The following is a 27305-nucleotide window of genomic DNA, read 5'->3' as shown; positions in this document are numbered from 1 at the left end:
CCCCCCCCTGAATTTCTACTCAGAATGGCTTTGTTTTAACCCATGGACCTGTTTTCAAGTTTCCAATCGATACCGATAAGCAAAAAATAATAATACCATAATGAACGATATGAACGCATCTGACCAGGTAAGTAGAAAAAAAGGGAAATTTCAAACCAAAATTATCAGTTTAGAATTTCCCAAATTTAACTTTTAGCGTATACAAAAGATATACGACAGATGAAAGTGTTTCCCAACAGTTTGTTGAAAAAAATGCTTATGTGTTTCCACAAATTAGCAGATAACCTTATATATAATAGTCACATTCCTTTTGCTGCTGTCGACGATTCCACTCGTAGCAACGACGTATCGAGGCAGTCGACAGGTAAGTAGGGGTTTTAATTTTAACTAATTACATAACAAAAATTCATGTCAGCAACTTCGTAGTCCATGTTTTTGCATTATTTTGCGTTTAATTGGTTTTATATTCTCCCTCATTATATTCGTCCGAATATAAATCAATTAAATTCAAATGATAACACAAGACATAAATGGGATTATAGCTCGTTGCTCATTCATTTATTATAATCCACAGCCAAATACAAAACCACACCTTACCACTATATCCTACCCCGACTGGCCAACATGCCTCTACTAATAATTGCATTTGAATGTGTTCATAAAACAACATCCTTGCATTATATATAAGAACATTTACATGTTTAGTTACAGTGATGGGCAACGAACTAAAAAAACGCAGCTAGCATGTGCTCCCTATATATACCCTTCACCACGTGACATCCACCCGACACGTCTTCATCCGCATACGTACGGAAACAACCGAAGTTTATGTGATGTACTTGCAATAAATAATTTTCAAACTGCTTTTCCAATTACAATTCATCACTCTTTAAATGTAAGATGTAGAAAAGGCGGGTATAATAACGGAATATTACATTTTTAAATTTATCGTTGACAGATGTAAATGCTTGAGGATAGGCTACACAAGTTGATGACTGATTCACTAACAGTAAAATGTTCAGTTCATTTATCAATCAATAAAAGCAGCCACACAGTATTAGTGATCTCATTCGACAAGACAGTGTCGGGACCAATTTGCTAAACAAACGAGATAATGTTTGATTATTAAACAAATAAGGATACCGTCATTTTTATTTGTATCTCAATTTGTTGTCACTATTTTCATATAAAGCTTAGCACATAGTAAAGTAATTATTTCCCATTATAGTTTTCCTGTAATCTTGTCCCAATGTCGTAGTTGTCATATTAATATATTTCTACTCTAAATTAAACGATAAATATTAGCAAGTAAAGCCTATATCGTTTTGTTTTCAAAAACTAATGGTGTGTTTTACATGAGTGTTTTGAAATAACACATACATGTATATCTATAAAATATTTAAAAAATATGTAAAAATATTTTAATAAAACAACACAAAAAATACAGACTATCAACAAAATATAACTTCGAACTTAAATCACTACAATTATGACGAAAAAGAATACAACAACTTTAACATGGAGACAACTGAAAAACTTCACCGTGAATAAGACCAGGTATTCCGGAAGGATAAGCGGCTTCTGCTTCATCGAGAATAAGACCTTCCATAATTCATATTTGTACCTTTCCGAGGTTATACTGAAATGGGTACCCATTTGTAGTTAGAACAGTTATAAATACATTTATAACACTGCAGTGCCGACTGTGTTTCTTTTATTATAATGGTGATAAAGACAATGCCATGTCCACAATATGGAAACCAGGATAGTTACAACGAACCCGACAGGCACAATTGTGAGCAGAATGAAAGCGTCAACCCTTGCCAATGTGATACAAACCAAAATAATTATCCCCAGCCTTCATCAACCTGAATCGCCTGAGAAATTGTGTTTTGAATTTGTGTTTCAGCTTCCAACATCTGTTACGGAAATAATGATATTTGGAGTTATCACATGAATACCGAATCAGCTGTGACATGTAAACACAGATCTTAAAAGATAAATGGTCATACTTATCGAAATGTGTTTTTACTCACTGTGTAGTTGGTAAATACTAGCATCATTGGGGTTTATCAACCGAGACTGTTACCTGTATAATGCGATATTGAATATTAAACAAATGTAGTATTACACGCTATCTATACACATACTTGTCAGACACTTCTGTTTACAAAGATCTATGCGGTTACCAGGGTTATTGTAACAAACAGCTGTTTCCATTTATATATTCAGCAATAATATACTTAAATGATGATTTATCGCCATATTATGATTAATCTTCTGTACAATAAATGTAGCGGATGTATTTAGATGTTATATTCCAGTATGTTCCTAATATATACCATATTCCTGGCCCCTCGGGCTGATATAATCCGCATACGTTATTAACATTGTAAAATGTAAACAAATGTATCACATTATCCAGATTCATAGCAGGAAAACATGTCGTGCTGCGACTGATGTAGAAAATTGTTTCTCCCATAACCGACCTCGGTTTCCTCACTCCTGTCTTGTTTGACTAACTTGCAAGATGATTGTAAACATGTTTTGTCACCCACTGTTGTTTAACACCCTGTACGTGATTTCATTTGTCAATCTTTGAATTATAACGTCAAATAACCATGCTTTGCGCCGTCATATCCAATTGTGAAGTCATCATTTTACGGAAATAGTTTTACAGTCAATGCGTTTGCTTTTGATTTTTTTTCTTGTCATTTCAATCTAATAGATTAAGATTGATGCAAACCGTTTCGTAAATGTCCTTTTTATTTTAATTAGTTTTGCCTTAAAATGTAGATGGATCGTAAAACAACGCAAACAAAAAGAAACAACAAACAAATCAATCCTAACTTTCACATCTGTACTGTGTTACATGTCACGCGTTATCCTAATCGGTGATGAATGTCAATTGAGTCAAAAGACATACGTTTGCCGAAACGGCTGATATGGGCCCAGCAAATGCGTGACAAAATAACTGCTTTGGTGAGGCAGTTGCCAGAGACATTTTATCCTGACAAGTGCTGTTTACTAAAGCTGTTGCCATGAACATTACTTACTAAATATAGAGGCACCTCCTAATTACTAAAATAGTTGCCGTGGCGGCTGCTGTGGACCATCGTAGAAACATTCACCAATGGACAAAAACGTCAACAGTGACAGTAAGTTTGACTGAAGAAACTGGTAAAAGTCATGGATACACTACGAACAGTGCACGTTGTGACCAAGTGTTTATCACAAGGTCAGAACCAATCTACACAAAGAGCCCCAGCCTAAACGTGTTCATACATGCGATGTTTCTAATGAGGAATATGATGAACTGTTTGTAGGATCGTTGCATATACATGTGGGTTCGATGGACGGACTTGGTGTTCATAACGGAAAATGAATGAAAACTGTTATTGAACAATATACTCCGATAACACTTTAATTAGATTCGGGAGCAAAATGTAATGTGTTACCATGACGAGAACGCACTCTCAAACACAGTCCAATAACCTCCCCCTTATTTTCACCACGCCGTCAGAAATAAAGGCAGCGTGGTCCGACAATGTTCCTACAATGCCCAGGTCAGTTCTGGGCATTTTGTTTTATGTTGTAGATCTAGATATTCAAAGAATGTTAGAAGCAAAGGACTGTAAGGACTAAAGAATTATACAACGTATCTGTACACTCACACGTAAATCGCCAAGCTATTATAATGAATTCCATGGCCAGGGATGTCTGTTCTGAACCTACTCGATCAAGACTGACCTACCCGTACCACCAGTCGTCCAACCTACAAATTTTTCGTTTTCATTAAGAGACAATGTGTTGGCAGAAGTTAAACATATGGAGGGTAACCCTTAAAATGGGCAAACTCCATTGCAACCGTCGCAAAAACAAATGGGGAAATTCGCATATGCATTGATCCTCGCGATCTCAACAAAGCGATTCAGCGAGATCATTTTCTCAACAAAAAAAAGAGGCAGATGCTGCTGGTATGGTGACTGGGGCAAAGATTCTCAGCAAGCGAGACGCTACGTCTTCCCTTTTTGGTGTGAAGTCGGTACCTGAAGTCTTTCAGAGAGTGACAACGCAAATGGTGTAATGTCTACAAGGCACTGAAGCTACCATCGACGATATTTTAGAGTGGGGAGCAAACATTGAGTAACACAACAAATGCCTGACCGCTGTATTTCACTGTGCGCGCTAATATGGACATCAAATCATTGTGGAAAAATGTATAACAGGGAAAGCTGAATTTACCTTTGTCGGTCAAAGATTCACCGAGTCTGGTCTTAAACCAGATCCTGAGAAGTTCGTACCTTTGAAAAGATTCCAAATGCCAAAGATTTACAAACTTTCATAAGTCTCATCCACAATCTAGGCAAGATCTTTGTCTAAACATGTTCTTTATCCTCAATAGATACAGTTTATTAGTATTGTGATTATGTAATTCATGCCTAACATGTCAAAGGTAGGCAGTCCTCTCAGATTATTGTTGAAGAAAGATACAGCATGGTTCCAGGGGAAAGTTTAGGAGGACATCTTCAACAGACTAATGGAAATGGCCCCTCGAATGCCTGTTCGAAAGCGTTTTGACCAGGTAAAAAGCAAATTTCTCTGTGGACGCAAGCTTAAAGGGACTCGGAGTTGTACTGGTCGAGGAGGAAAAACATGTGGCACTTACATCGCATCCTTGACAAAAACACAACAGCGATATTCTCTAATGTTAGGCCTCTTATTTGATTCATTAGGGGGTCTAACACTGCTTATTTTCACAAAATGTTTGCAGCCAAATAAATCGAATCTTTCACGGCACTCACCGAGCGAATTCATCACTGTACGTCATTTTAAATATAATTATCTTCATGTTTCCATTTTCCATTTCAAAGAATTAGGTCAAAGTAACAGTAACTTTTGTTGGTCATAATGTTTATAAATATAACTGGAGAAAATATGTGTGGTTGGGCTAATTCCTACGGACAAAGATTTCATCTAGTTATTTGCACTTTACTAATATATCAACTTCATAAAAACAAATATTCGTTATTTTCTCCTTTACATCGATTTGCCACATGATCCTATTTCGTTGTCAAATCCGATGCATTCCATCATCAATATTTCACTTTCTCCCTCCCTGTCATGATCAGTCTTTCTTTGTCTGTCCTTTTCTTTCTTTCTGCTTGTCTGTCTCTCTTACTCTTCCCCTGTATCCTTTATTGACTCTCTGTATTGACATTTATTTATGTAAACCATATAAACTGAAACATTTGTAGTAGTTACAAATACTCATTAACTGTTTGAAAGAGTTTCGATGCTTCTTTCGTCAAAGATCAATGCTATGTTGTTATTCAGCAAAACTTAACATTACCTTAGCAGTATATCTATTTCTTCATAATTACTAGTGAATTTTTTATAGCGCAAAATAGTGATTTCCACAATTTATACTATATTAAAGCCAACTTCGTCAAAATCTTCTAGTGTAATTCTCAAAAAGTCATTCAAGTATTAACATTATAATCTTCCTTTCATACATTGTGTAAGTTTAATTTAATTTCATTTAATTTTCAATCGTTTTAAAAGTATTTTATAAAGAATGACATAATTGAACAATTTCAATTTTAATATGTCATATCTATCGTTTGCTTTCTTACTTCCTCGGATAAATTTAAATCTTTTAAGTCTCAAATTGTTTACAAATTAAATTAGAAATTTTGTTCTGTTCAGGGTGAAACTTTTATTTCAACACTTCCCCGCAATTTTCTATAAACCTTTTCTCAAATCAAAATCAAATAGTTTGCGTTCCATTTTCGTTATCTGTAGTTTGTAGCAGCAGAGGGCACATATCCATCAAAACATCTGGTCTTATTCTTCTGGTACGTTCTCAAGGTCTCAATGTAAATCCTTCCATTGTTCATATTTCCCAAGTTTTATAGATTTGCGACTGCGTAATATTCGCTCGATTCTCTTAGCTGATATGCATTAATTTGTAGATTTGAACGATTGATGGACACGGTATCCACCTGGCACGCTACAAGTATTTTTACTGTAAAAGATAATCACTGGGTATGCTACCAGTAAAGTTACATATATTTCAAATAGTTATCACCGGGGATATTACCAGTGAAGTTACTGTTAAAGGTTATAACTGGAGATACTCCCAGTACAGTTATTGTAAATAGTAATCACCGGAGAAGCTACTAGTAAAGTTACTATAAATAGTAGTCACCAGGGTACTAACAGTAAATATACCGTAAATAGGAATAACCGGGAATGTTACCACTAAAGTAACAATAAATAGTAACCACCGGGGATACTAACAGTAATGTTACTGTAGAAAGTAATCTACGTGGTTACTACATATGTAACAATAACGATACTGTAAATACGAATCACTGGGAATGTTTCAAAAAAAGTTACTATAAATAGAAATGTTACCAAAAAAGTTGCTTAACAAATAGGTTGAATAGTTTTAGTTTCCGTTTGTTTTTAGTATTTAGGATATCATTTCAACGCCAGTTTTCCTAAATGTTTAAATTGCATAATTGTATAATTCCAGTTAAAAGAAATTGTGTGTGTAGCTTCTAAACATTTAATAAAAACAAAAGCACAAGTTAGCAATTGAATCCAGCTGCAGGAGGTGTGCTTGACAGAAAGCTGGCATAACGAAGTAATAGAGACAATGCAGACAGCAGTACCAAACCGAATGTATAGGACATCGCTCAGTGAGTCAACACACATTACACACAACTTCCGTTGTGTCACATGCCGGAAGTTTCAGTATATAATCAACTGTATCCTGTAGCGAAATAGTTCACATGAAACGCCTTAATATGAATAGCATGTCACGAACTTTTAACATCAAAGTTTTGTTATTAGATGGCATTGACCTTCAACGAACAAGATGTTGTTTTTGTAATGATAGAACGGATGCTACGTCGGCGTAATTTCACATCGGATGCATTTTATGATGGTATCATTTTTTATTTTTTAAGACGACAGACCAGGAAGTGGTGACTCTTTATATACCTAAATCAAATTTCTCTGTGTAGGAACTACTTGATAATACCTTGAAATCCCAAATATAACTACAGATTACGCCGCGTACGTAACCAGATTGCATGTAGTGATCCTATATTACTGATATTTAAACGCTTAATGTCAACGCTTTGTTAAGGTTAATTACGACTGACAAACATACAAACAAATCTATGATTCAAATTGCATTTGCACAAAAGGAAAATAAACAAGACGTTATAACACTGTTTTGAGGTTGCAATGCACCTTTTCCTTTTGTTTTGACAGAGGTTTTGTTAACACGCTAGTTGTCTTTAAAATGTCTTGTTCATCCTTTTTTTCTCTCTCATATAACATTTGTTTACAATTCAAAGCTTAACTTGAATTTACAATCCCAAAAATAGCATCAGTTAGGTAAACTGTTTTTTATGATGTTTAATTCTAAAATATCACTAGATTGAAAATGTTCACTTCTAATTTGAATTCCTGTAACAGTGAAAAATAACTGACATGGCAATAATAAGGTATTTATATGACGATAATTTGCATAATGACGAAATGATTAATTTTAATTGGTAAACTTTTCTATTTCATCTGGATTTTCTTTCTGATATTAAATTTCTTAGATAATAATGATAACTCAACGTTTTGGTAAACTGTTAACTGTCTTGTGCTTGTGACGTTAAATAAACCGCTTCGAGATTGTTCAGTATGAAATCTTATTAGCTATAAATGTTTTTTTTTATTGAATTCCTGCATTTTAACACGACCCATAAACAGTGAATATATAATTGCTTTGGGAACAACTTGGTTTCTATATAATCATATTATGAGTAAGTGAATCGTTGAAACTGGTCCATGTTCTCAAAATCATAAGCATCCAGTATCTAAACAACTGCATAGGATGTCCAAAACAACACGCAAAACATAACTCGTATGACATATCGGAAGCTCCTATTAATGTCCCCTGTATTATGTTACAGTCTCGTTTAAATGTCGGGTCTATGCATCAATTTCTTCGCCACTTACATATACAAATCCAAAGTAAAGCCAAAAGAGAGTTACTGACAAAAAGTGTCATTCTTTATTCATGTTATTTGTTGATATTCACATTGTGGATTTATTTTCAATTGATTATAAAATTTACTATTGTCTTACAATTTACAATATAGACAATTAGAAATATATAAAACAATTATAAAATGTGCCACTTCCGCCAAACATTTATAAACATATATACCAATTATACAATTGTACAGCAGAAGAAATGGAATAAATTTACATTCTAGTTTGGACATTCGTCCCTGAGCCAAGTCTTTTTCAGTTTTTAGATGATATTCAATACCCGCATCTTTAACAATATGGCACACATAAAAGCATAAACATCAAACTCTAAAAAGAATTGGAATCAGAAAGCTGAATGACATATCAAGTCATTTGTAACTCTAGTGACAAGCGAATTATGATTAAATACACGAATTGTTTTTATCCCTTTTATTTCGGAACCCTTCGAATCATCATTTTTGTGCTTTTCAGTGGATAATAAAATCTATATGTTTGCCATACGATTCCTGTCCGAGAGTAACTGCTTATTACGTATAACCCATTAAGATTAGAATGATAGCAATAGTTGTACCACCAGGCGCCTTGATGTCGAACAGCACAGACAGTATTACCATTATCTTTTGTACTGAATGGCAGACCGTTGTGGTTAATCAGCGAATCCCCTGTAAATAGATGTGTTAGTCAATACAAAAAATATAAAGCGATGGGAATTAATATATAACGTAAAACAAAGAAATATTCAACCGATTAGCGAGTTCTAGGATGGAATAAATAACTAGCATGAAATAAACAGTCTCTGAATAGGAACTCCAGGTGACGCAAGCGGTCTTCATTAATTATTTTTCGAATATTTTCAAATCCCAAAAATTATTTCCAAAAAAAGCATACACTTTTTTGTTGATTATATATATTCTACCTTGAAAAGAGTAACGGAAGTCTGTTACGCGTCTATCTCAGGGTCTATACGTCTATAATAAGCAAGGTGACCAAGATAGAAGTATTTAGAATATCTGGCCTAAGTATTTCATTCAGGCTGTTCTTTTTCGCGTGCAAACATTCCTCACGTTATATTTTTTTTCATTTCCGCAACAAGTTGTACGTTGCTATCCTTTCTGGGCAGCGGTCGATTTAATCTGGATATATTTGGGGAGTACTTTTCATTTTCAGTCCACATTTCGCGTTGAACAATAAACACTGACGTCATGCTTTATACCAGATGAATATTTCAATCAATCAAAACTACCAATCTACTGACATCGCTTCTCATTACATAAAATCCCCATTTGACAGATTTACAAACAATATTTCATGTCACATTCGCGGTTAGTCCGGCGGATCATTATAACTGAGAGCTTTGCAGATTAAAAGTAGATATAGAGGATAAATAGGAAACGTTTTTGTCCGCTACCAAATTCTCAAAAACATACATTATGAAACCGTATAATCTAATTCGACGAAGGAAATCATCTTTGCTTGCTTGCTTAATTACATTTGCGGGGGAGATGTTTCGACGGGCGTTAGTGTGTCGGAATATGATACATCCACACGCATGGTCTATCGTTCAATTATACGTGGTAATAAACCAATGAAAAGTGTCGTTACATCAAAGACGTGGTAGAATATATAAATATGGAATATGAAGTTAATATAAAGTTGTGAAGGTTGTCATCACAACAGTCTATAAGTGTATAATACACGTCTTATATGAACCAACTATTACGTTTATAATTAAAAAATATTGTAAGTTAGGACGGTTTTAATGGCAGTTTTTCTGCCATGAGTTACTTCAGATTATTTGCTTAAAAAATGTAGATGATTTGCTAATGGCTATTTTAAGAAATCGATAATCACCGAAAAAACACTCTAAATGACGTCTTTTAGAACTTGCCACGTGCATAGGGTTCGGCCAATGCGTTTGTGCGATTATATTAAGTATAAATTTAGTTTAATTTAGTTTATTCCGACCGCAGGCATATCTGCCTCTATATTCAGATCATGGTCCATATTTCTTTAATCATAATAAATATGTATATATAGGATCTTACATGACTTTCCAGTCCATGTGAGATTTATGAAACAAGTGTAAGAATTTTTCAATTTAGCGAGCTAAAATGACACATTCGTGACGAGTTTTAAAAAAAATGGTATGGAAAGTCATGTAAGATCCTTTATATATATTATGATTAGATAAATATGGACTTTGATACGAAATTAAAACGAGTGTAAGCTCCTTTTTATCAAATAATGAATATTTGTGGCATTTCTTCGTGACAATTCTCATGCAGCCTTGTAATGTAAACAGCCGCCGTTAAGACTCCGTTGCGTTAGTTTGTGACGTCATGCACTTGTCCTAGACGTTAAGTCATAATTGAAACATTTGAAACTTACAACCAATCACTGGGCTGAAGGTTAATATTCAATGGATAACACAGTACATTATGCGATAAATCAATGTCTTTAATGTGATGTCACTCCAATGTTGTTGTGAATCTCCTCTCATCACTCCCCCAACATTTATCAATGCGTTTAAGTCAGGTATAAATTTTATTAGTTATCTCTGAATTAAGAATGGTCTACGGGCTCATAGACCCCGAGCCGAAGACGAGGGGTCTAACAAGACCAAAGGGGTCTATAAAACAGTAGACTCCTCTTAACCCAGAGATAATGAGTTTGTCACCCTGACAATCTTTTTTCTGTAAAATTATAAGTCACTTTGTGAGTTTGTGTTGTACATGTACTTGACTGCTACCAAATAGCCCCTACAACAAAAATCTTTTCAGCCATATTTCGGACATACATAACCATCGTGGTAGTACGCACCCAAGCGGCCACTCATTGCCTGTTGTGTTGAAAATGCTGTCGTTTTAGATTGATTGTAGGCTATTTCTTCCTGTGAATGATTAGCAAACCTCGTACGCGTGTGTGTGTCGGACGCTATTTTTGTTGTTATGAAGAGAGATTCTAGTTTGAGTTAACTCCCCTCGCACGTGCTTTTATAGAGCGGGGTCTATAGAAAATATATCCAATAAGAGAATGCTACAATTTAGAAGGGTGACAAATATTTTCTACACTTATCAAAACAACCCTGAGTAATCTTTCACTAAAACAACTGGTAGTTATCGAGTTAAATAGGTTGAAATCAATTTATGATAAACAAATTATTATTTAAAGCAGTTCAGGACGGTTTGTTATATTGGATATTGGCTTGTTATAAACAGCATCCATTCTCTATCAGATACAGGTTGTTTGAATATATATGACGTTATCGACCAAGTTGCAGAAAGAATATTGATTTAAGTTCATTGTTTTAGAGAGGGAATACAATCTCGGATTAAATTAATCATATCCCATTGTCGCATTTTCATATTTGCATCATTAAATATAATGATAACTGTAGAAGTATTCATATGTCAGATTCCAAGTAAAATATTCAATTTATTTCATTGGCGGTTAGCACGGGATCTGAAAGTCGACTTGAATAAGAGCTTTCCAATTAATTCAACGTGAAAAGCCCAAACCATGTGATAAGTGTACTGATGTTGTTTATTTACAGGCACAGTGGTTTAGTGGTAGGTAGCTGGACTCGTGACAGGAGGGTTGCGGGTTCGAGTCACGGCACGGCACTGTGTTGTATCTTTGAGCAAGATGCTTTACTCCACTTGTTCCTGTCTACTCCCTTTAACCCCGATTAATAATTTGTGAACCGCATTGAGACGACATACGAACTAGGCTGAGATAAAGCGGTATATAAGAACCTCGAACTATTATTATTATTTTTTTACATTGTCGTTCAACAATGTTAAAGAAAAACTCTCAAACATGTCAACATTACCTAAATCATCGAAATGACACCGTATTTTATACTATACATATCAGTTAATTTCCATCGTAAATGAATTTGCGATAAAGTGCTTTACATATATTGTCATCACCGTACCATCATAAGCAAACGTAGACATATCAGACTAATTTAGTTACCTTCATCTCCTGAATAGCCCGATATGTTCAATCGATAGCTATCAGTGGCTTTCCCTATGGTGAACCTTTGGTATTTGGCATAGAAAGGGATGTTTTGAAAATCCTCCATATCGAATCACAGTTCAGTATCTTCTGCTGATGTGAGAGCGTGTATTTGTTCATTTCCTGACAAAGGAAGTGTGAGGATAGAGCTAATGTTAAGACATCGTATGAGTACGTAGTTCATCACTGCAAATGTTGTTGTATATTTTATTTCTATATTTTCAATAAAACAGATAAATATTTGTATTTCCTTGCAAATATGGCACAGGCTGATATTCATTTGCAATTTAACACTATAGTGCTGTTCCTGTACACCGCAGTATTCAATTTTCTATATCTTAAGTTTCAATAGAAAATGTATCTTAGCTTTCTAGTGATCTGTGTCACCATAATAACAAAATAACAATGTACGCAATCACTCTAGTTTGCTAGTGCAAATTCTTCGCGTAGAAGCAACTTATTGTTGTTATTGATAAAAAGAAATATATCATAATAATAAGTATCTCTCTTCTTTTAACTAATAGTGTTTATATACATTTATTGCAGTGCTTATCTAGCATTAGACAAAAGGCAATACCTATATTGATGTTAATAAAACTTACCTAACCAAAACTCATGGTAAACGTCACCAAAGCCGTCTCTGTATTCGTCCCATCCTCTGTATAAGTCAGTGGCGCCATCTATACGTCTCTGAAATACCTGAACAATGACACATAGTATGAATATATAGTGTTACGTAACTGGTATCCGTGACGTCATCATGGTCATTAACTGTGTTAGATATTTACCCTAATTATTCGGGTTATCGGCCGGTTTAGTTTGTGCGGGAATAATATGTGTAGTTTATGTTAAAACGTCACAAATACATCGCGTGTGCCAAACATCTTCACTGCCAAAGTGTACAGTAATTGATTTGATTGGAGCCTGCAAAGACTAAATATATCATAATAATAATTATCTCCCTCCTTTTAATCTAATAGTGTTTATATACGTTTATTGCAGTGCTTATCTAGAATTAGACAAAAGGCAATACCTATATTGATTAAACCTTGCCTAACCAAAACTCATGGGTAACGTCACCAAAGCCGTCCATCCTCTGTAGAAGTCAGTGGCGCCATCTATACGTCTCTGAAATACCTTAACAATGCCAGCCACATAGTATGAATATATTGTGTTACGTAACTGGTATCCGTGACGTCATCATGGTCATTAATTGTGTCAGATATTTACCCTAGTTACTCGACTTATCGGCCCAGCATGGTTTAGTTTTTGCGTGAATAACGTCACAAATACATCGCGTGTGCCAAACACCGTCACTGCCAAAGTGTACAGAAATTGATTTGATTGGAGCCTGTAAAGACTAAATATTACTCATTTCTTATTGAAGTGTTTGTCTAAGGATAGTTTGATGAGTGTCTGTTATAGTTATCAGTTTTCAGGTTTATAAAACCAAAAAAATTGAGAAAATATGTCACTTGTTTATAAAGATGGTCCAGACGTTTTTAGTAATAGCAGTTAAAGCTTAGTCAATATTTTAACAGCGAAGATATTGTGTTCGTCATGTATAACGAGAAGATATGAATAAACAAACCTATAACAGGCACAGTTTATGAGAATTTAATAAGTACAATGAAGCGTAAATATATCTCTGTCTACTGTTTTGCCTACCGTCCATCCTCCACCATCTGTGTCCATGTCACACCAGACTGGGGTCCTGTCCGTCCCCGTCACAGGTATATTATACACTCCACTCTGCGTACTCCCTGTATCCAACAATGCTAGACAGTCTCTCTGAAGTCCTACATGTGCATAAATGAAACTCATGATATAATTGTCTTCAAACAATATGCCACAATACGCAACCAGAAGACTTCTGATTTCTCATAGAAAAGAAAATGGCAAGCGTTTGCGACATATGGTATTGATACAGTTTGAAATATTTTACCTGATATCGACATGTTCTTTAACAGAGAATATGTTTCCTGTATTTCGGCAGCTATGTACGTCAATTTAGATGACAAACGTGATAACATCTCCTCCTTCTGTGAGTTAATACATCCGGGATCCGTCATGCCATTCTCAAAATTACACACCAAGAGCATAACAACCAAACGGTGATTCAGCTATGAGACATTCATATTGGTCTATTATAATAAATTGCCCACTTACTAATGATTTGCTGATTGAGACAACTGTTCGGAATCAGCAATAATGCTGGTTTGCAGCCCAAAACAATGCATCCGTTAACGTCACGGTAATCTGAATGAATATTTAAATTGGATACACCCTAGGTGGAAGACGTTATAGACATGTGTTATTTCGCAATACATTTCGTCTTTCGCGTGACCTTGGGGGCTACGTATGTGTAATCGATTTCACATGTTTTAAATATGCACGACATACGAATCAACCGTTCGTTAATACGACAGACCAGGAAGTGGCGACTATTTATAAACCTTAATCAAATAACTCTGTGTAGCAACTACTTGATAAACATTACCTTCAATTAAAAAATATAACTGCAGCTTACGTCGCGCATATCTTACTGATATTTAAACACCAAATGTCAACGCTTTGTTAAGGTAACGACAGACGAACACACAAACAATACTATGATTATGTTTTAAAATGCGTTTGCACAAAAGCTAAATAAACAAGACGTAATAATACTGTTTTGAGGTTGCAATGCACCTTTTCCTTTGTGTTTGACAGAAGTGATCCTAGATGACCGAGTAGTATATATTCGATTTCAAATGCAAGATATCTAACAGACGTTTTAATTAACACACTAGTTGGCTGTTTACATTTTCCTATTCATCCGTGTTTTTTTCTAATATGAAATTTCTTAAAAATTTAAAGCTCAACTTGCATTTACAGTCATAATAACCGCATCGCAAATCGGTCTGTTTTTATGTTTATGTTTGCGTATATATCTAAAATCGAGATTGTTCAGTCTAAAATATTACTAGATCGAAAACGTACACTTCTGATTTGAATATCTGTATTTAACTCGACCAATAAACAGTGACTAACGTGGAAATAATAGCTATTTATATGACGATGATGGTATACTGACGTAATGACTAGCGGAATGGTGACTGTAACAGATGTATATATAAGTAGTTCTTATTCAATGTGTATACTTTTTCATTTATAATGATTATTACGATCTTACTAGTCCTCATAATACGAAAGACGTGTTAACATTACCTTCTGTTTGTAAATGATGCCGGAATGAAAAACAACAATATCACTTTGGCGAACTGTACTCGTCCTCCGTGCTATAATAACTGATTATTTCTAACTAGCTGTACCGATCATTTCAACAATACAATATTATTTGATGAAGTATCTTACTTTTTTTTTTTTTTTTTTATACGTAATGAGTTTTAATGCAAAATATAAATAGTCTAAATGTAATGCATAGATTAAACTATGCGTTTAATAAAAAAATATTAATTTTGTTTTTGCATTTTTATTAACTAACAACAAAACAAAAATTACCTTGAGAATAAGTTCATTCCTTTTAATCATCAGGATGAAAACTTGAGAAGGAACTTGTATACCTTCCCCCTTGGTACCTAGATATGAGGAGGGAAACGGCATCACTAAAGTTAACAGGGCTGAGTGTCACTCTCCCATGAACGCCACCAGCTTGGAAATTCACTATGTAAAAGCTATTCGCATGATATTAGAACATTAGAATTTAATGTATTTAACTAGTTACATATCTACAATCTTATCAAAATATAACACAATGAAATGGACAAAACATTTAACGACGGGTACGTCTTATTTTGCAAACCTTAATTTCTGACGCTATATAGAGCCATTATCGAATAAATCCATAATAACTGAAAACTATTAATGATAATGTATTACATATAAAGTGAAAACAAATTTACCATTTTTGCTTACTTGAAAAAAGAATTACCGTAAGAATATTTTGTGATCACCGTATCAGTTGAAAATATCACACTTATATGGATAGGTGCATCAGCATTCGCAGCATTCCCATTCAAATTGAAAAAAACACCTTTTATGTATTTCTTACCATGGTTACGGGTTGACGAACTGAATGAAACAATAGGAAATCAAGTCTGGGTGCTATATATGTATTTGAAGAGACGCGTAAATAATTTGTTATTACCATTCATATGTGGTGAATTGTGGGAGGCCTAGAAGAACTGAAGAGTAACCTCCCTTTAAACATCGTTAAAGTATGAACAAATTGCATTGAGTATGAGAATAAGGTTTTCACATGTTTTCGGTAATGTTACCAATAATGAATACAAAAAAGGCGTAATCAAGCATAACAATTTTTTTTTTTTTTTTTTTTTTTTTTTTTTTTTTTTTTTTTNCATTTTTTTTTTTTTATAAACAACACATTTACACGCAAAGCAACAAGCATACATTGCATTGATTACAATTCCCTTCACAACGAACACCTCTTTACAAGAGACCAATTATATACTGTACACACATACACATACACACTCACAGGGGGGGGTATGCAAACTTTTCTGTATAGTATAATGATAATTATAATTGTTCACATTATTTTATAAGAGAAGCCATTTTTCTACTGTATTAAGCAATGCTATATTATTTTTTCAGTTTGTACGCTTTATTATCAAGATCTTATAAGATTTAAGTTAAAAAAGAATGTGATTCTTTAAACTTGTTATATTAAGTTCCATTTCTAGACATTTCATTTTAAAAATGTATTGTTTAATCAATAATAGGATAAGATTATCCACTATCAAATCAGCATCCTTAGAACTGAATTGTCCAAATATAAATTCCTGTTTGTCAAAATTCAAATCAATATTATTGGTTGCAAGCAATTGTTTAAGTTCTCTCAAAATTTCACATATTACCACAATCCCAAAATAGATGTTCAATTGTTTCCGGAAATCTTTTACAAAAAGTACAAGTTGAATTTTGTTTTATTCCAATTTCTTGTAGGAGTGTGTTTGTAGTTAAGATTCTATGGTTAATTCGGTATTGAAGCCATCTTAATTTAGTACTTTCATTAGTTTTAAAGGACATGCATAAATCTTTTTCCATATTTTGTCCTGAATGTTGAAAACCGTAGACCATTTCCTTTGTGACGTGGGTTTTGTATCATTTCGGCATAAAACAGCATAAATATCCTGTGCCCCTATAGTCCTCCTTAATATAATATTAAGATTTAAAGGTATATTTGGTAAACAAATACTCTTTTCTAAAGCAAAGATTTCGTGTTTACTATTTATTTACTGTTTTATAGCACTAATTATTCTATGAAAAGTTAAAAATGGGACCTTATATCATATCTATGTTGAAATGCTACAAAATTATAAAAAGAACCATCTTCTTTAATTACATCATATCGAGGGTTCATTGCCAGAAGGTGCTATCTGCCATTTTTGTCAAAAAACGTTTTTTTGCTCCATTTGATTTAATAATACATTACCCTTAATCTGTGAAAAAATCTGTACAAAATTCCAATTATTGATGAAAATAATTAATAATTACATAAGGTGCTATCTGAGTATTTCACAAAACCTGATTGCCAGAAGGTGCTATCTACTACAGTTAGCCTGCCAAAAGGTGCTTTGTCACAGATAGCACCTTCTGGCCGAACAGTTTGCAACCTGATACGCAGGTATAAGGTTCCAGTTAGCGCCCTCTGACATATGACAAATAAGTAATTACAAATAATAACAAAGGTGAAGTTAGTGTTACTAATGAAACAATATAAAAATAACTGGAGCTTCTTGGTATGGCAACAGATGACCGACATTGTTTGCATATTTGGAAGAAAATTTAGTTTAACTCTGTTCGAAAATGTCCTCTCAGTGCATAACAATACATCTGACATTCTGACAGATTAATGGTGTAAAACAAGGCAAGCACTTTCATGGCTGTTTCACATTTAGACTATATTACAAAGAACATGACAATGATACATGCTCAACAAAGATTGTCCCTCTAGATATTTCCCTCAGAAAATGGAAACACCTTAAAGGAAGAGGATCAAACTGATTTTTCTCGTGAAAATATCCAATACAGTGATCCAACGGACCCGATTATAAAGGATAACAGCAAAAAGAAAGGTAAACTATTTACAGTAGGAGTGATTCCGAAACAGCCCTATCTGAAATCGCCAAAACCATGGAGAAAAGCATGAAAGAAAAACAAAGAAAGAAAACTTTTCCAGCAATTCACCAGCGAAGGTTGGACGTTCTTTTAAAAAGCCATGGATTACAAAGGCTGGATATTGCAAAGAATAGCAGTTGCCTCTTTCAAGCAATTTCAACTCAACTGAAAAGGAGCAAACCTCGCAAAACTCTTAGAAAAGAAACTGCTTACTACTTGGAATGGAACACAATGAAACTTGTGTCACCCTTACAATAGAAGATGCACAACATAGACCAAATGTGAATTTGTTAGCTTTTGAAGTTACCCCAAAGAAAGGGAAAAGTGAACCAAAAACCCTGGAACATATAACACAACGAAAACAAGAAATTGTTTCAACACCACCAAAGAAATAACTTGCAAATGAATGTTAAATAAAATCTAAAACTGGATAACTGGAAAAAGAATATAAAGAAAAAATGATAGACAAAAAAAGACAGGAATATCTTAGTACTACAGGAAAAATTATTAAAAAGAGAGACATACAGTAACAAGACTGCAGCAAATGCAGACTTCCTCTCATAAATCTGGTGAAGAAAGATAGGAACATTTTAATTCATATTGGAATTTACAGTCGAATGATCGACAACGTGATTTCATTTGTGAACATGTACTTACACGAAAAACCAAATGGTTATAGACTGTGCATTCAAAAAGAAAGTATCAGGGTCAGTTTTCGACAGGTAGAGCCGTAAAAGTCCACACAATAGGACCCAAAAGACTGACAAAGACTCTGTTAGACAACACATCAAGCTATTTCCGACAGTTGAATCACACTACACCAGAAAAGATTCCAAGACGAAATAATTGAGTATTGACTTAACAATAAATAAAATGTATCCCCTATATAAAGAAAAGGAAAGAAAAAATCGCCAAGGAGTTGTTTCTGCCAGTGTACCGAAATACATTTTGCAACGAGTACAATCTGTCCTTTCGTACACCAAAAAGGGATCAATGCAACATCTGCAATGCATATTCACAGAAAGAAGCACTAGGAATAGTAGATGTCTGTCTGAAATACAAATATCAACAACACCAACAACGCAAATAAGAGGTAAGAAATGAAAGGCAAATGGACAAGATAGAGGAAGAAAAGAAGTTTCATGTGCCCACATTTGATGTGTTTACTTGTTAATCAGGCATACTAAAAGAGAAAACTGTGTTGCTATAATCTGTCTGTCCATTCACTTGATGGACAGTGTTATCTATGGAATAAAACAGAGGTCAAAAAGGGAAGCTGTCTTTAATTATACCTAATCTCTTTACCAAATGCATTTTAGCATGTATCCTTGTTATCGGATACCTGCAGAGGTCAGAACAAAAACAAGTTTATTCCAACTGCATTGTTTAACTCTGTGTCTTCGAGCGCGACCACAAAGACTATGGATCAGTAGTTTCTTGAACCCCGACACACCCGGATAGAGTGTAATAATATGCATTCAGCAATTGAATTTGCAAAGAAGCATGCGTCAGGATACTGTAGTTTACATGGAAAGGCGTTCAAATCCATGCTTTGTCATATACCTATGAAGCATTGGTATTTTTTGGATATTAAGAACATTTCAAAATCGTACAACACAAACACCATTCTTGATGACAAAAGACAGAGGGTTCTACTGAATGATATCAAACATATACAACATACAAAAGAACAACCTGGATCTTTGTTGTTTGTATTCATCCCATATCATTCCTGAGGAGTACTTGCGATTTTATGAAATGTTCCCAAAATCGAAAAAAATGAAGGATAAATTACCTGAATCTGATGTCATCGAATATAACATTGACAGAGATGGTGAATAGAATGAAAAGACATCTCAAAGTCTGAAAAATATTCCTTGATGGATGATCACGATTACAAACGTATTATCAATTATCTTGATGCTTAAGAAAAAATGTAAAACATGCTATGATTCACAGAATAAAAAGAAAGAGAGATTCTTCCTGCAATAACATGAGAAAAAATAACCTCAAATCATAAATTTCAAACAATTGAATGGAAAGATTTTATAATGTAATATGATGCTAACCAGATAGCACCTTTTTGTTAATAGTTTAAAAGAAATTATCTTTGCCAGAAGGGGCTATCTTCAGATAGCACCTTTTTGCTCATTATTATTGAGGTAAATTTCGCCGGCCAAAAGGAGCTATCGAGCATTTTGACCAAATATGGCAGTTTAAAAAAAGACAGATATGACCAAAAGTACTGTACAGTAAAAAGTACTTAATAACATTCTAATGTAAAGCATGATTAAAATATATATATTTAAAACCTTAAATCTCAATTATCTCGAAAAGTAAAAAAATCCAGATAGCACCTTCTGGCAATGAACTCTCGATATATAAAGAGCACTCCTTTTCTATACCACTCTTTACAGAAAACAGGCTTATTGTTTATTTGGATATTGTGATTATACCACAAAGGATTTTCACATATTTTTTCACTATATATACTGGAGGACGACACTATTGTTTGATACCATGCTCCTAAAACGTTTTTCCAAAATTTGTTTTTACATTCTTCACATATGATTTTCAATTTATGAATTCCACAATTAGCTAAAGAGAACTTATCCATGTAGTTTTCAGGAATGAAAGTCCAACTAGCATCTTCTTTATAGATCCTCCGTACTCACGTTGCCTTTAGTGCTGTTATGAAAGACTTTAAATGAATCATTTTCAAACCACCATGTTCGTATGACTTAATTATAACATAAAAAAAATTGTATAATATGTTATTTACTTTTTATATATCATATGTGAGTTTGGAAGAGCTATAAAAAGATGATTACATTTTGAAATTAGCAATGTTTTAATAATTGTTATCTTACCTATTGGAGTGAGATTTCTTCTATTCCACGAACTTATGAGAGATTTAAGTTTAACAAGTTTCTTATCAAAGTTTAATTTAACTACTCTATGTAAATCAACATCATATTCAATGCCTAGCAAATTACAACGTGTACTTCCCCACAAATGATTGTGCTCTGTTGTATATTTATTATTACTTTATTTTTCACTGCCTATCCAGATTACCTGGGTCTTGGTGAAATTCATTTTAAGACATGAAATTCTTACATAATAGTTAAGTTGTTGTAGCGTTACATTTAAAGATTTTTTCTGAACCGTCAAGGATAACAGACGTATCATCAGCAAACTGAGATAAAAGAATTTCTTTGTTATTTACAACAATACCGCTGATACCTGAATTATTTCTTAATAGAATCGATAAAATTTCAGGACATAAGATAAAAATATATGAAGAAACAGGGTCACCCTGACGGCATCCACGCACGATAGTGAAAAAAAAGTTCCCTCCTATGTTAACTGCAGAGCGTATAACCTTTTTTAAAAAGGTTGATCCAGTTAATAAGTGATGGTCCAAAATTGAAGAAATTTAAAGTTTTTGTAATAAAATTCCAAGACACAGTCAAAAGCTTTTTTTCAAAATCAATTAACAATAGAAGACCAGGTATGTCATTTTCTTCAGTATAATGCATTAAATCATAAATTAAAAGTGTATTTTCTCCAATATATCTACCTGGAATAAAACCAGTTTGACTGTTGCTAATTAATTTAGTTATTACAGTTTTGAGTCTTTCTGCTATCGTGCCGGATGCCATCTTATAAATAGTATTGAGAAGCTCGATGGGACGCCATAACAAATCATATTATCATATCATAATCATATCATATCATAATTCAGCCTTATAACCGATTTCGTTTTTCAAAGACTAACAGAAGCATTCTTTGGAAATAAAGAAATAATTAAGAATTTAATTAATTATTATTCATTTTTACGCAGAATTGCTCTATTTAACCGATCGTCTTAGTTTCAAATGTCCGATCTGTATCGATAAGCAAATTTATAAATACCATAAAAAACGATAAAAACCCATCTGATCAGTTAAGTAAACTAGAAAAAATGGAAATTTTAAACCAAATTTATCAGTTTAATTTTCCAAATTTAACTTTAAGTGTATATAAAAAATATTTGACAGGCGGAAGTGTTTCCACAATAACCACCCGGTTATACTCAAATGAGTTCCCATTAATAGCTAGAATAATTGTGTTGTAAGTTTGTCTTTCAGCTTCCAACATCTATCACGGAAACAATGTTATTGGGAGCTACCCCATGAATACCGAATCAACTGTGACTGTGAACACAGAAAGTTGGTGGAGCACAGATGTTACTATCTCGAAAGCGAAATGGTCATGCTTATTGAAATGTGTGCCAATCATGTTCTTTTTTTACTCAATGTGTAGTTGGTAAATACTAGCATCAATTGGGTTTATCAACCGAGACTGTTACCTGTGTATTGTGATATCGAGTATTAAACAACCGTAGTATTACAAGCTATATATACACATCTTTGCGGTTGCCCATGGTTATTGTATCAAACAGCTGTTTCCAATTATATATTCAGCAATAATATACTTAAATGATGATATATCGCCACAATATGTTTAACATCTCCTGTCCAATAAATATAACGGATGTATTTAGATGTTATATACCAGTATTTTCCATATTCTTGACTCCTTGGACTGATATAATCCGCATACGAAAGAAACATTGTAAAAGTCAACAAATGTATCTCATTATCCTGATTCATAGCAGGCAAAAATGTCGTGCCGGGGCAAATGTAGTATTTCCCCCCTCATAACCGCCCTAGGTGTTCTCACTCTTGACTCGTTGGACTAACCTGCAAGGTGATGGTAAACATGTTTTGTCACCCACTGTTGTTTAACACCCTGTACGTGATTTTGTATTTCAATCTTTGAATTATAACGTCACGTTATCATGCTTTGCTCCGTCATATCCAATTGTGAAGTCATGGCAACAGTTTTAACGATAGGAGAAAGAAAGACTGCGTTTCCAAGGGAGTATTTGAGTAACTTAATATGTAATTAACGTTATGGGAGGAGGTCCCGAAACTCGAGATGGTTTCTTATCAGTTTGTTTTACTCTCATTAGTTAATTTTTCCAATTGTTAAGTATACTCGGGAAATATGATGACCCGCCATCACTCATTGATGAACCTCTGTATCACACATCTTGTGATACGACTGTAGTGATTATTGTGATTTGCATTGTTATGTATAATATATAATATCCACATTTCAAGAGGACGATATGTCATGCGGGGGCTAACGTGTAAAACGTTGTAACACTCCCTGTTGTATAGAGGTACTCATCAATGTGCTAGTGTTTATTTGTCAAGAAATGGATAGATGTTTTATTCCGAATTAATTTGATTAGCTGATTACTTCAGGTTTAATGGTATTTTTTCAACATTTAGAAATTGCACAAAAAATTGTCCAAATACATTCAAATAACCATGCACTGACGTTAGTAAATATTGCAACAGCTATTACCAGATATGTTTTCTAGATTCGTTAAATATAATGTATAATTAATCAATCGGCGATTAAGAATCGACTTGTGCACAGTGTGTTGGACTTAACATACAACGTAGGTTATTATCATGTCACACTTAAATTTCAACAACTCATAAATAGACTATATGTTTTTGGTTCGGCAATATAGGAGGAAGGCAGACCGTGCAATACAAACTTTTGTCTATACCACGACATGTAATTACAAAATGTATTATATGTAAGCAATATACATGTTAAATTGTATTTTTAGGAAGGTTTTGACCAAACTGTGCTAACGAACTACCATGAAGGTAACATGAAATATATGTAGTAGTCGTAAGTCTGTAGGTTGACGAGCGATGTCGATATATTAGTGGTTCCGGTTGAATTAAGCTCATTATGCCAATCACTCATCGTTCCGTTTATTCATTGGATATCAGATATGGCATGAAATGACGACTGTAAATGAAGTCTGTGAGATTTACCGATCTAAACTTTAAGAGTGTGTCTTTTATCGAGGCGAGTTGTGAAAATATGTTGACGTTCACAAGCCATGCATAAAACATCGCTCAACCTGCTCAACGTGAGAAGTCACGTTCAGACAGCGGACACGATGCATCTGTCTTGGCTCTTATAATGTCTCGGATATTAACGGTAAATCTACAAATTACGAGACACATATAAAAAACAACCATTCAGGTTAAACAGGCAACATAAATATGTAAGTGCCAACAACCTCTGAAATGATGGACACGCACAGTTTGTTGCAAATTTAATTTTTTCAGGGACATTCAGTTCCTGAATTCATTCGAATGTTAAGAAAAGACTAACGAGGGATATGACGTTACAAACTAACGTGGTGATTTTAACAGGCGCATACAGCGGTGATTCACTAACAATTCTGACAGTCCATGCGTTGATAATGTCCTGAAAATCCTCGAGATATACTCTATACTTTATATAATAATAATTGCATAGATTCTAAAATGCAGACGTGAAGCGGTTAGTTTTTATGTCCCTCTCGAACTTGGCCAGAGTATTTGACTTCCTAATAGCAGATGGTAAGCTATTCCACAACATAGCAGAAAAACCCTCCCAAAGCATCTGTTTCCGTAGGTCACAGTACGAGATTTTGGGACACACAACACAGATTCTGACTCCGACCGCAGTGATCTTGACGGCTGATACAGGATAACAAGCTCCTGTAGGCACTGAGGAGCTGTTCCATTCAGTGCCTTGTATGTGTATACCAGAATTTTGTACTGCGACCTGTATCGTACAGGTAACTAGTGCAACGACTAAAGCGCAGGTGTGATGTGCTCTCTCTTTCGAGTACGAGTAACTAGCCGTGCTGCAGTGTTCTGGACCCTCTGCAGACGACTAGTTAGTTTGTCAGATATACCACAGAGCAGGGCGTTACCATAATCCAACCGAGAGGTAACAAGTGAATGCATACAAAATTGGTTCCCTTTTACCCAAGGATGACCCACACCAAAAATGTACCAAATCTTTTCATTGCTACAGAAGAAGAAGGATTTTAAAGAATAATTTGCTATGTTTCCCCTATTGGGCCCCGGCCCTCAGGCCCCTGGGGGGCCAGACCCACGGTTTATACGAAATTTGTTCCACTTTCACCAAGGATGGTTCTGACCAAATATGGAACAAATCCTTTCATTCCTAAAGAAAAAGAATTTTAAGAATTTGCTAGGTTTCTCCTATTGGGCCCAACCCCTCAGGTCCCTGGGTGGCAAAACCCACGGTTTATATAAAATGTGTTCCCCATTACCCAAGGATGATTCAAACTAAATATGGAACAAATCCTTTCATTTCTACAGAAGAAGAAGGTTTTTAAAGAATTGCTAAATTTCCCATATTGGGCCCCGCCCATCAGGCCCCTGGGGGGCCACACCTACCATTTATATAAAATTGGTTCCCCTTCACCCAAGAATACTTCAGACCAAATATGGATCAAATCTGTTCATTGCTACAGAAGAAGAAGGATTTTAAAAAAATTGCTGTATTTCCCCTATTGGGCCCCGCCCCTCAGTCCCTAGGGGTCCACACCCACCATTTATACAAAATTGAGTCCCATTTGCCTAAGGATACTCCAGACCAAATTTAGTCCAAATCTACTGGACCGTTCAGGAAAAGTAGCGTTTTAAAGGACGGACGGACGACGGACGCTGGGCCATGGCATAAGCTCACTTGCCGTTCGGGCAGGTGAGCTAAAATTACTGAACCGATGAACCAATGATAATATCTTTGACAGATTAGTTTGGGGTAAGACAACTCGAACATATAGGCGTTTATTTTTTGGTAAATTTTACACTCAAGCAGCAATTTTAATATCAGCATTAATAGCTAGATTATAGATATTATTCTTTAAAGACAAAGGTGTTGATTTTACAGGATGAGGAAGCGAATTTCCATCAGGAATTAAAATAGCCTTATAATAATAATTTAATCGATGATTCGGACACCTTCACAGTTTTTATTTTGTATAAAAATGTAATCAATTAGGTAGGAAATGTTTGTTTGCTTCCTTGAATTAAACTGTCCATCGACAATTATGTCCATTTAGGGCAAAAATAACATTTTAATGTTGAAAGGTCTATATTAATGATACCATTAATATATATGTATCCAAGTTGCCTAGTGGACTGGGGGGAAAACCCTGTAAACAGTTATGTATCTGGGTGAGTCATTCTATGTTGATAGCGAGTTATAGCGGAACATGACCTTTATACAACACTTCACACACTGACTGGTAAACAGAAGGCCGCGTGTGGTCATTAGGACATCAACGAAAACTAATGGACCCCTGGAGGTTAGGGATATTGTAACATGCAGGAATGACAGTCAGACCTGAAGCTAAGTCCATGATTTTATGTTTAACATCAAATAGTATTAGTTAGAATGAATTTGCGGACCTTGATAGGAATAAACAATTATATAATTTATGAAATGGATAAAAACAGCAATAATTTAAATACAGCAATGAACTTAAAATGTGTGATATTTTGTAATGAATTTCGTATACGAATTAATATGAATGAAAAATAATTAAATTAGGCAACATTCCACCCGGCTCCGATAACCTTATCCCAGAGCAGACCTTATGTTAAATTAGGAACTGGTAGATAATAGTAGTAAGTCAGAATTCTGCTCTATATCCACTCCGTTTTTCCCTGTGTGCCATTAAACGATCTAATCTTTGAAATGTTTATTATATAATTCTACGCCATTAGCCGAAATTATACTGATTCAGAAAACTATTGCACTTGAAAAATCAGGCATGATTCAAACATTTCACACAGAAATATATGCAAAAGATTTATTCGACAAACGACCACTTGTGTTATGTTTGGGGTTTAACGTCGTTGACAGTCAATGGTATATCCAATAACTTGACCATGTATGATATGGTGTATTGTTCAGTATCGAACAGAACGAAAGAAGCATTACTCAATATTTTGTTTTGTTGACTATTAAAACTTTAACATATATTCGTACTGTACCATAGAGCCATCGGCGATGCCAGTAAAATGCATACTCAAGGGATTAAAACAATGTGTCCGTTGTGACTATAGTGTTCTATTAAAAGCAAGCCGTGTGGCAGATTTAAATTTTATGAAAACAGTCTGAAATTTATGCAT

The 27305-nt window shown here is 34.4% G+C and overlaps 1 protein-coding gene across 1 annotated transcript; it reads right to left on the bottom strand.

Annotated features, from left to right (window-relative positions):
* Positions 1-12067: 12067 nt before the first annotated feature.
* On the bottom strand, positions 12068-14430 carry LOC110464390 (veficolin-1-like). The gene is made up of 4 exons (XM_021519584.1): positions 14030-14430; positions 13753-13883; positions 12687-12783; positions 12068-12207 (listed from the first exon to the last, which is right to left on the bottom strand). The coding sequence occupies exons 1-4, from the start codon at positions 14184-14186 to the stop codon at positions 12158-12160; spliced, it is 435 nt and encodes a 144-aa protein (XP_021375259.1). The 5' UTR covers positions 14187-14430; the 3' UTR covers positions 12068-12157.
* Positions 14431-27305: the final 12875 nt, after the last annotated feature.

The sequence above is a fragment of the Mizuhopecten yessoensis genome, unplaced genomic scaffold, assembly GCF_002113885.1.
Source record: "Mizuhopecten yessoensis strain PY_sf001 unplaced genomic scaffold, ASM211388v2 scaffold10987, whole genome shotgun sequence".
In the NCBI taxonomy this organism is placed as follows: Eukaryota; Metazoa; Mollusca; class Bivalvia; order Pectinida; family Pectinidae; genus Mizuhopecten; species Mizuhopecten yessoensis.
Note: the sequence above shows the minus strand (reverse complement) of the source record. Positions and strands in the feature narration are given on the sequence as shown.